The sequence below is a fragment of the Asparagus officinalis genome, chromosome 4 (assembly GCF_001876935.1).
Source record: "Asparagus officinalis chromosome 4, Aspof.V1, whole genome shotgun sequence".
Classification (NCBI taxonomy): domain Eukaryota; kingdom Viridiplantae; phylum Streptophyta; class Magnoliopsida; order Asparagales; family Asparagaceae; genus Asparagus; species Asparagus officinalis.
Genome location: NC_033797.1, coordinates 112,197,763 through 112,209,369, shown reverse-complemented (window position 1 = coordinate 112,209,369; position 11,607 = coordinate 112,197,763). Strand labels below are relative to the sequence as shown.

General features: G+C 38.6%; 1 protein-coding gene across 1 annotated transcript; it reads right to left on the bottom strand.

The window, feature by feature from the left end:
- On the bottom strand, positions 4,402–11,066 carry LOC109837972 (copper transport protein 86). The gene is made up of 3 exons (XM_020406369.1): positions 10,960–11,066; positions 9,759–10,628; positions 4,402–4,941 (listed from the first exon to the last, which is right to left on the bottom strand). Exons 2-3 carry the CDS (start codon positions 10,519–10,521, stop codon positions 4,937–4,939), a joined length of 768 nt encoding a protein of 255 aa, XP_020261958.1. The 5' UTR covers positions 10,522–10,628; positions 10,960–11,066; the 3' UTR covers positions 4,402–4,936.

Here is an 11,607-nt window from a genome sequence, read left to right as displayed (position 1 = left end):
CAATGCCCCCCCCCCCCCCCCCCCAAAAAAAAAAACAGAGAGAAAATAGAGGAAAATAGAGGAGAAATAGAGGAGAAAAGGGAGCTAAAAGAAAAGAAAAGGAGAGAAGAAAGAGAAGGAGAGAGGCTTCTTGGAGCATTCTTGAAGCTCTTGACTTGCTCTTTAAACCCATTTTGGTTAGTTCTCTTGAAGGTTCATCTCCTCTCTAAGATCAACCCCTCTTGGGGATTCAAACTCGGCTAGAGTTCTCAACTCTCTTACAGAGAGTTTCTAACTTGTTCAAACAAGTTTCATTCAAACTCGCCTAGAGTTCTCAACTCTCTTATAGAGAGTTTCCAACTTATTCAAACAAGTTTCCCCAAACTCGTGTAGAGTTCCAAACTTGTCTTGTAAGTTCTTGACACTCTTATAGAGAGTTCTCAAACTCGGCTGGAGTTATAAACTTCCCTCGGAAGTTCTCTCAAGGTGTCAAGTCAAGGAGAGAAGACCAACAGCCCACGAAGTTGAAGTGTTCGGATTGTCAACGGGATACAAGATTCAAACTCCCATCGTTATAAAGAAAGAACCCGATTTTAAACAAAGGGAGGGTTTCATCCTTCCCTCTTTTGTAAATCGGGGAACCGATAAAGAGAATTATAAATTTTTTTTCTAAGTCAGTTAGAGAGAAGTTATATTGAGAGGATTGTAATCATTTTTTTTCTAAGTCAGTTAGAGAGAATAATACAGATTCAATTCTCGATTTTCTCGCAATTTCTCGTGCATACAACAATTAAGCAGCTATCTACATTGCAAGCAATCCCGTGTATCAAGAGCAGACGAGGCATATCGAAGTGCGTTATCATTTTATCCGTGATATGGTGTTATCTAAGAAGATTGTTACTCCACATGTTCGATCGACTGATCAGATTGCTGACATACTTACAAAAGACTTGCCACGGTCGTTGTTTGATGCACTTTGTAACAAGCTGGGCATAATTGACATCTTTGCACCAGGTTGAGGGGGAGTAATAGAGTAAATAATACTTTTAGTGTCTATTTTCTTTATTAAGTGTTTTAGTCCCACATTAGGTACACTTGTAATCTTGAACTATCTATCTATCTATATAATAAAAAGGACTGATCCACAATTGGATCAAGTCACTTTTCCCACAATAACAGCTATAACCTCAGGAATGAGGACATGTAACAACAAAGCATAAAAACCTAAATCCTCAATTAAAAAGTCATGAAAACTAAATACCATACGCAACAAGTGAATACTATCCAAAGAAAACTAAAGTAACCTATTTAGAAACATAAAATATCTTTTCAACACTATCCATATTAAACACACGTTTACTAAATATCTTGCACACGCTGGTGCTGGAAGTGGAACAGACATGAACTCCAACAAATTAATGCTGGTACAATACAGCATCCCATAATATATGCCCTTAAGTTGCTTGTTGTAAAAATTGAAGATAGACGCTTCCCTGTACATTTATTGCTTCCTACTTCCTAACGTATCCTAGCAAGGTTATTGTCATCATAGAGATGTACAATAAGATCAAACATCATCATACGTATATGTATGAGCACCGGAACCCAGATTTTGACTTTGAATACGCTCAGCTTTATGCTAACTTCTCAATGCCGCTTCAGTAGGAAGTTTAGTGCTAGGATTGGTACATTGACTATGCACAAACATTTCACTTTTTTAAAAGAAAAACTGTAGCTAGTTTATACCATACACTTCAAATCATCAAGAGCACAAAGAGATCCAAGCAAAGGCTCAGGAAAACTTCCAGAAATACGAGTGCCCGACGCTTGCAACGCACCAAACATTTCAAGGGGGAATTCAGCACATCACTGCATTGATCGACCACCTTCACATGCCACTACACACCATATGAGAAACACCTTCCTTCACAAAGTAGGGAAATTAACCTTATGTTTTTAAGAAAAGGAATGCATGATATAAAGAGAAGCTCCATTAATAGAAGAAGGAAGTTTGTCTCTAAACCTCGTCAATTGGAAAAGTGAAACCATGCCGTTATAAAGTAGTCCACAAATTCACTTCGATGGCCGAAAATACACCAGATCACGGTTTAAATGTTAGTTTAACCATATCTGATGATACTCAGACACGCGCGTATGTGAATTAACAGTTAGGATCTGGCGAAACCATCTTATTTCCAATATGCATCACCACTTCCTCATCAAATAATGCTTTGAGAGATAAGGCATGCAAAAGAAAACTTACGATTACCCACTATCAATTATCTAGTCAATATATAGAAATGGTCAACAAATGCCAAGAGATGACTTGTAACTTATAGAGTACTACAGACTAAAATGACATTTTGCTCATGACACTGATTTTAAACAATTAACGAACGCATAAAAAGCTAAGGAGATGATCTACCCCTGTTTATCAACCAGCTTTGCACGCCAAACCTTTTCATCTACCTCCACTCTGAGACCCCGGTTAACACTTTCCGACGTCTGGACACTGTGGACAGGCTCTTGCACCTGGAGTTGAGCTACCTTATTCTGGTTTTCTGCATTTCCTTCCAATAGGTACGATGTTTGCCAATACTTCCCTTTGCTTCAAGAAAGGATTATCCTCATCAAGAACATGCAATTGTAATAGCAGCAGAATCCTGTTTCTCTGATTGACCTTATCTTGAACTAGCTTCCTTCCACGAAGACTATCGCAAGTGACAGAGACCGCAACTCTTTAGATACCCTCCATAAGGGAAAACCTTCATATCAGTGGAAATCAACTGCACTTCTTGCTGATTTGCTTCTTCTATACGCTCTATAAGGGCAAACCTGCACACCAGTGGAAACTAGCTCCACTTTGAGACCTATGTTAGAAATTTCCAGCGTTCTGAAATCTTTGACGGGTTCATATTGGTGCTGGTAGAATTGTAAGCAAAATGGTCAGCTGGAAAAGTTATCAAATTACATTATCCTTGTATGGATAATATTGAATCACTTTGTTATTCCCTCTTAACATGGTCGAGAATGTGCAAGCACTTGAATATTGGTTAATAGATGCTGGAGGCAGCAGAAGTTTTAGGTTTGTGCTTATGTCTGAATCCATCGGCATTGTTATTTGGAAGAATATTTGGTTTTTGGTCTCCACATCATCGTTGTGTGATTCCCCCGATCCCCCTACGATCCGATACCGTTATATTTGCGAATCGATTCCCTTCGATACACGAACCGATTCCTCAAAATTGGCATATTACTTACGAGTATGCTAGATGCAGAATCTCTTTAAGTGCATGTGTGCAAGACACAATGCAATGTGTGCAATTAAGTGAAGGGAGACGCAATAGAGTACATTTATGAGCCAATGACTTTACTATAACTTAAACACTCATGTTAATTAAATGTAAATGAAATCATGATCCTAAAACGAGCTTTGTGAAAAAAAAGGGAACAAACAAACAAACTCTGTCATAAAGAAGTATTTAAGTATTTTGTATGAAAAAATATTAAAATTCATAATTAGCTTTCTGGGTTTCTACTATATATTTGGAAAACTTCAAGCACAAAAAAAAATTATAGCGTACTACTAACGAACTTGCATACAGAAGTAAGCTACCCCTTAATGAATCTAAAAATTTTCTAAGTGGCGAATTGCGTACCAGAATCCGTATCGTGCCCCGCTACGTACCGCGTACTGTGTAAATATGCTCCACGTTAATGAACTGGGCATTTAGGTGAAGAAATAATTTGGTTACTTGTCTCTCTATGAAGGCTTTCACTGTCAGTTTCTTTCTTTAGACTTCCCGAGTAGTAGTAATACCCAACCTATCACATTGCATGGGTTGATTTATACCATACACGGATAGTTAGAGGATTAGGTTGAAAATTGTGACTATTAAATCAAATGATGTAAACCACTCCATTGCTATAGGGATGTTTCTGATAAGGCCTTTGTTGGCCCTAAAAGAGTCTTTTCACACTATAGATCTCCATGTAATCCACTAAGCAGTAGCGTAGACGTAAAAGGAACTTTCTTAAAGTGCTCTCAAATATTTCTGGCAAAGAAACGAATGATTAGTGCCTTCTTCATAAACATCAAGCGAGGAGCATACTCAGAGTTGCACTCTTTTCTTCTGGATCAGTTATAATTTCATTTATGATGACTAACCAATTAAAAGTCTTTTAACGTTCAAAGGTCAAACACAGCACAAAGAATTTTAGAGATGGACGAAATTTCTTAGACGTTTATAGAAGCTTTTAAAGGATAAAAAATACCATCTGCTATGGTTTTTGTCAAGAATAATAGCCTCCCAGGTATCTTGCCGTCTCCTTTCCCCAAATTTGGACATGATCACTCCTATAACATCCATCTTTATCAAGCTTTCTTCATATTAGACATTGATGATTGGTGCTCCCTCCAAATCGGCCAAACAGCAAAGCATCATCTAATTCAGAGAGATTAACAATATTCAGATCCCCTTGTTCCCTAGTTCTGTAGACCATCCCAAGCTACAAGATAATACCGTAACTGTTTCTTCAGTTTATAGAATTCAGGATACAATTGGATTCCAAATAAATTAATTCAACTAAATAAAAGTCTGCTATAAGACTACAATCATCTTTCTGATCCGCCAATCTGTCTGCAATCAAATCATGAGAAGGCTTCACGACAGAAATCTGTTGTTTTTCCAACATCACAGCGGATCCACTCCGTGTTGAGCATATTTTCGCAAGCCCATGAAATTGCACAATATGGATGGCGTTTTACTGCATTAAGAACCGGTTTTCTCCATTCTCCGTTATATGAGGCGCCATGTTGTTGCCTAAAGCTATCACATGCACCCATATTGATGCACCGGAGGACGGTTCTACTTCACTATCTATCATCCACAGTAATTGTGAGATTGGCACCTTCCAAGTGTTGAGACTTCTACTTTCAAGGTTGTTGATGGTTCCATCATCCTGCGCGTTCAAAAACAAATTACACCAGTCATAAAACTTTGAATACACAAAATCGACCATTTCTGGTGCTGGCTAAATCACTTTGCTTGAGGGAATCTTTTTAATTTTCTACAGTAGATGACGACAAGGAACTTCTAATAGGCCATCCTACCATCTCCAAACACATCGATCTGACAGTACTAGATAATATGAAGTTATGAACAAATTAAGAAGTGCCTTGTGTATAAATAGTTTAAGATAAGTTGAAGAAGAAATGTCACTGAAAGTCAAAGAACATGAGACAGACCTACAACTTCAAATGATAAACAGTTACCAGGAAATCTAAAACACCTGAAGGAAGGAAGACTGACATCAGCATAAAATGGAGACAAGGTGCAGCTAAGATTACTACAACCCCAAATATATATTTAATCTGAAGGGTATAAAGTGACTGGCATACAAGAGTATCAAACAATGTGCAAAGGAAATTCAGGTTATATCTTTCCAAGAAATCAAAGTTTGATTTACCCCCAAGACTTCAGATTTGTTACTTCAGTGGAAAATCCAAAGTGTCAGTAATTTGAATACCTATGTCATGTGAGATTGGGATTTCGAACATCTTGAATAACTTTATCTGAGCACCCAAGTGATATCTATTCATTTCAAAGGAAGCTATACCAGAGGCAAATAGTTGTAATAATGTAGTGCAAGGGATAAAAAGAATAAGAAATAGAGTAATATATATAATTTCACCAGAACGTTATTAGGTATTGCAGAAACTTTTTAGAATACCGAAAAATTACAGCCAATCATAACCAATAGAAACTATAAGTGGTCTGAAAAAAAATACCAGTGACTTAAAAGTTTCGTTTAGAAACATATTATAAGCTTATAACTACCAGAAGAGTACAACAGACTTAATAGAAATAATAGAAGGTTTGCATTAAATGATAAGAAAAAGAAGTGTAAAACTTTAGTCACGAAATTGCTACTTTGATATGTTCTCTATGGCCATGAAAAATATGATCACCAAAAAGACACATTTGGAAAAATATCTGATCCTGTATTTAAATTTATTCTAAGAGGGGAGATCGCCTGTATACAATCCATATTCACAGGAACCCACTTATTGAAGTATAAGCATGAGTAAAAGAAATTTTTCTGGGAATCACTATTTTGAGGAATTAGAGATATCCCGACTCTTGTTATTAAAGGTGTAATTTTAGAGAAACAATATTGGCTTGGTCTATGGGAGTTTGGTATGGTACTCCTGCGGGGTGTGCAGTCTAAGCAATTGTATGCATTTGAAAGTATGAACATGTGATTCAGTTGGAAGTATATTCACAAATGTATGGATTGGTAGTTGGTACTCCTGCGGGGTATGCAGTCTAAGCAATTGTATGCATTTGAAAATATGAACACGTCATTCAGTTGGAAGTATATCCACAAATGTATGGATTAGCACTACACCAAAGTGAGTTTGTGTCGGAAATGTTGGAATCAATTGGATTTCTAGCTGATCGTGCTTAAACGCAATTTGTCTGCTGTCTTGACATGAAGCACAGCCTGAAAACCAAGAAGGGCACTACTTGAGGGAAGTGGATTCCATGTTGGTAAACAACATTACGCTTACACTTTGGGCATTGAATAATAGAGATAGGATTTATATTTTTGAATAGGTGTGATGGAATCTAACTGTATGTGGATTCCTATAAAGGATAGACTTAGGATTTTGAGACATTTCTTGGCACGAGTATATCAATCCCCCACGTGACTGAGTATGAAACAAGCACTCAAGCCACTTTATGCTATTGTTAAAGAAAAACTTAATATTTCATTAATCAACATCAAAACTTTACATATTCCACCACCTCCTGCCATCACAATCACACATTTACAGTGTGAATAGCAGTAATGAACTTAGCAAACTGTTTTCCACTTAGCATTGGAAATGGCACTATCCACTATTCCTAGTTTGAATCTGGTCGCATCCTAGGTTGCACGGATATGGGCGCGAGGGAGGACACGGACATGGATACGGACATGGGGCATGGCAACTTTGTAAAAGGCAGGATACAAGGACACATAGACACACAGACACATGTATATATAATATCTACATTAGATCAAATGTTAAATTAAAATACCTATAGGCTATAACATTTGTATGTTTCTTTTACTAAGTATCTAAAATAATTAAGAATCAAGTTAAATCAAACAAAGAAGTAAGGTTCATTTTGGTAGCATGGGATATGATGGGTATTTTTCAAAGCTTTAAGTAATGGTTTCTGTTTTAAGGTTCAAAAACCTACTGGTTTTTAGCTCGATATACAAAAGAAACTAGTTTAGGGTCATATGTAATGGGGAAATCAGGTTTGGCTTTGAACCACACGTGTCCGGCACAAATACTACACCCAAAACGAAGTGTCCATTAAATTAAAATACCTATAGGCTATAACATTTGTATGTTTCTTTTACTAAGTATCTAAAATAATTAAGAATCAAGTTAAATCAAACAAAGAAGTAAGGTTCATTTTGGTAGCATGGGATATGATGGGTATTTTTCAAAGCTTTAAGTAATGGTTTCTGTTTTAAGGTTCAAAAACCTACTGGTTTTTAGCTCGATATACAAAAGAAACTAGTTTAGGGTCATATGTAATGGGGAAATCAGGTTTGGCTTTGAACCACACGTGTCCGGCACAAATACTACACCCAAAACGAAGTGTCCACGTAACCTAGGTTACATCAGTTCTCTAATTCAAAACTGGTTAACGGTGATGCAAAAAAATAGCAAAAGATTACATTAGCCAACATTTCCTCTGCTCAACCTAGAAATAGCACATGGTTGTGTGATTTATACAAATTTTCAACTGGGTTCAACCGAGAATTCCCATAAGGTTACATGTCTGGCAATAGCATAAGGTTTCATGTACTGACATGCAAGGTTATGTCAGTTACTGTTCAGATGGGGCCATTCAGTGAGGTGTTACCACCAGTGTCTTTTCTTTTCTGTGCATGTGTTTGTGTATAGGACGTGTGGACCGGCATGCGTATGTGTATGGCTCTGTGGGTGTATGTGCATGTCAGTGACTGTTCCTATTTGTACAAGTTTATGTGGAAAAAGTCGGGTTTTGCTTTGAACCACACGTGTCCGGCACAAATACTACACCCAAAACGAAGTGTCCATGTAACCTAGGTTACATCAGTTCTCTAATTCAAAACTGGTTAACGGTGATGCAAAAAAATAGCAAAAGATTACATTAGCCAACATCATTTCCTCTGCTCAACCTAGAAATAGCACATGGTTGTGTGATTTATACGAATTTTCAACTGGGTTCAACCGAGAATTCCCATAAGGTTCCATGTCTGGCAATAGCACAAGGTGCAATGCACTGACATGCCAAGGTTATGTCAGTTACTGTTCAGATGGGGCCATTCAGTGTGGTGTTACCACCAGTGTCTTTTCTTTTCTGTGCATGTGTTTGTGTATAGGACGTGTGGACCGGCATGCGTATGCGTATGGCTCTGTGGGTGTATATGCATGTCAGTGACTGTTCCTATTTGTACAAATTTATGTGGGTGTTTGGGTGTGGCTGTGCGAGCCTATGTCGATTTGGACGTTTGTGAGGATGTAAGTGCATGTGTGTGCCTATGTGAGTGTGTGCAAACAACCCACTAACACAGTAGCCTAGTGCAAATGGGATTTGAACCTCAAACTAGTTGCTCATAAGATAAATGCTTTAGCATTGTGATGCAAGGACACTTGATAATTTAACTTTTCTTGTTACTCTTTACATCTTTTCCAGTTCTAATAAATATAGAGTAGGATACTGCCACTACAACTCCAGAATAGTCATTCAGTCTTGCGGAAGTGAAAGAACCAAATAGAAAAGTACGAATTGACTTGCATGCTCTGACAAAATAATTTCAACAATAAATCGTTTTATGTTCTCGTTATGGTGAGCATACAACTTTATCACGGTCTACAAAATTATCACGGTCTAAAATGTTACATTAATGATTAAACCATATTTGGTTGATACTTCATACACATGCAAGTGAATTACAATTATGAACTGGGAGAACCCATCTAAATATCCAATATGCATCACCGCCTAAGGTTTTAAATATCGGATATCGGGGAAATATCGGATGACCAAAATTCATATCGGATTGCGGATATCGGGGAAATATCGGGGAAATATCGGGGATATGTGGTAAATATCGGAATGTCATAATGAATGTTTGCATACATAGTATAATGCATTAAAATGTAATCTCAACATATGTAATGAAATTTAAGCATACAAAATATGAATAATATATGTTTAGGATCACTAATCAACCTTCTAAAACAAACAAAAGTGCAAAGCAACGTTGCAACATTCGATCTGCTTTTTGAAGGGCAAAATGTCATTTGATATAATGGGGAAATCTTGATATCTCGCCCAAAAATTCCAAACATGGTATATTATTTTGCAACAAGCTATATAAAAAGATATATTGGTCCACATATCGGCTAATATATCGGCCATATCGGGGATTTATCACTCAAAATAGCCAAAAAGCGGTAAAGGATATTTAAAGACCATATCGGTTGCGGCAAACCCTGTAAAAGGATATATCGGGCCATGTCGGGGATATTTAAAACAATGTCACCGCCTTCTCATCAAATAATGCTTTAAAAATTTTATGATTTTACACTGTCAGGAAATAAAAACAGTCAACAAATGCAAAAGGATGACATGTAATGTGTAACAGATTAGAGTAACACTTTTCACATGACACTGAATTTAAACAGTTAATGAGCGGCATAAAAACCTAAAGAGATGACTTACCCACTGTATTAACCAGCTTTGCACGTCCACTTTTTTCATCTACCTCCACTTTGAGACCCAGGTTAGTGATTTCCGGCATCTGGACAGGCTCTTGCATCTGAAGTTGAGCTACCTCATTCTGGTTTTCCGGATTTCCTTCCAATAGGTACGATGTTGCCAATAGTCCCCATTCTCTCAAAAAAGGATTATCCTCATCTACAACACATTGTTGTAATAGCAGCAGAATCCCGTTTCTATGCCTCACCTCATCTTGAACTTGCTTCCTACCACGAAGACAATTGCAAATGACAGATACCAAATCTCTTCGATACCCTCTGTAAGGGCAAGCCTTCATATCAGTGGAAATCATCTGCACTCCTTGCTGATTTGCTTTCTCGATAGATTTCTTCACAATTGCTGGGGGTTCAAGGTCACGAAGAAAACTCAAAACAAGTTCTATAATGCCGTTGGACAGCAGTGAGATAACAGGAGGTTCAGTGCCTGGTGAAGAAAAGTTCTCCCAAGCACAAATATCCCTTAATATGAGGAGCGAGTACCCAAAAACATCAATTTCAGGGAAACCAGTGGGAAGTTCGGAGGTGCTTCTAGTACTGAAATCCACAGTGCCACAAGATTCCTTCAGAATGTTTAAAACTTCAAGAGCAAACTCATTGGTAACCATCACTTCACGAGGCCGCTCACTCAAACACTTTGACAGGATTCGAAACAGAAAAGCTTGCTCAGTGTTGAGCATTATGCTTCCGGATTCAGAAATACCAGACATATCCGAAACATCGAAAGAACCCAACTTCGCAAATAACTGAGAGAGATTCGACTCCTCAACGCAGAGCTTAATAAGAAACCATTCCAACCACTCTTCCTGATATCCCTCTGCAACAAAAACAAGACAACAATGACTAAGATTACAGGGTGGATTGCTCGTTAGACAACTTCTAAGAACATGCAGAAACCGGAGCAGAAAAGCTTCTAAGAAATCAACTCAATCGAACTAGCATAGGCAAATGAAGTATAATCTCCTATACCACACCCAAAATCTTTTCCGTCCGTAAGCCGCATCCTAAAAACTCAAATTTAACAGACCCAGAATCGTTCATTTCAATAACCCGTGTCCTAAAATACGGAAAATCCAACGCAATGAAATAAACGAAACAGAGAAAATTTAACTTTATCTCCAACAAATCAAATCCAAAAAAAAAAGAACCTGAGGAAACGGTGCGTATAACTTGCACAACAATCTCCAATCCCCTCTCGTCCCCAACAAGCTCCCTCAACCTCCTCCTGCCTCCGGTAGACGAACAGCACGTGTCCAGCACCCGCCGCGTTGCCCAGAACCTGCAGGCCGGCCCTCAGAGCCTCCGGTGGGGCCCGGGGAGGGCCGAGGAGCGCTGAGGCGATGTAAGCTGGGCCGTTGGATTTGATGAAGCAGTTCTGGACTGAGATTTCGCCGGCGCAGAGGTTTCGGAGGAGGCGGAGGTGGGGGAGGAGGAGGGGGGAGGAAGGCGAGAGGAGTTGGAGGAGTGAGGGGAGAGAGAGGGAGGAGGCGAGATGGGAGCGGCCTTCTAGGGTTTTGGACGATTGTAGAAGGGATTCTAGGGTTTTTTCATCTCCGAGGGAGGGGTTCCTCTCTGCTGCGACGTCCATGGTTTTGTGAGACTGGCAAATCCGCGAGGCCGGGACCTAGCAATTAAAAAAAAAGACAACGCCAGGCTGCAGTCGGCGCTTGAACTCCTTAATTTATCGTTTTATTATTGGAAAAATGCTTCCGGGCCCCAAAATACAAAAAAAATGTGTTTCCCCCTAAGACTTCTTAACGGGTGTTTTGCTCCCAAAATGCTCCGCGATTTTCTTC

What these genes read in the sequence shown, in the direction of transcription:
- LOC109837972 (XM_020406369.1), bottom strand. Translation starts at nt 10,521, where the DNA reads ATGTCTGGTATTTCTGAATCCGGAAGCATAATGCTCAACACTGAGCAA.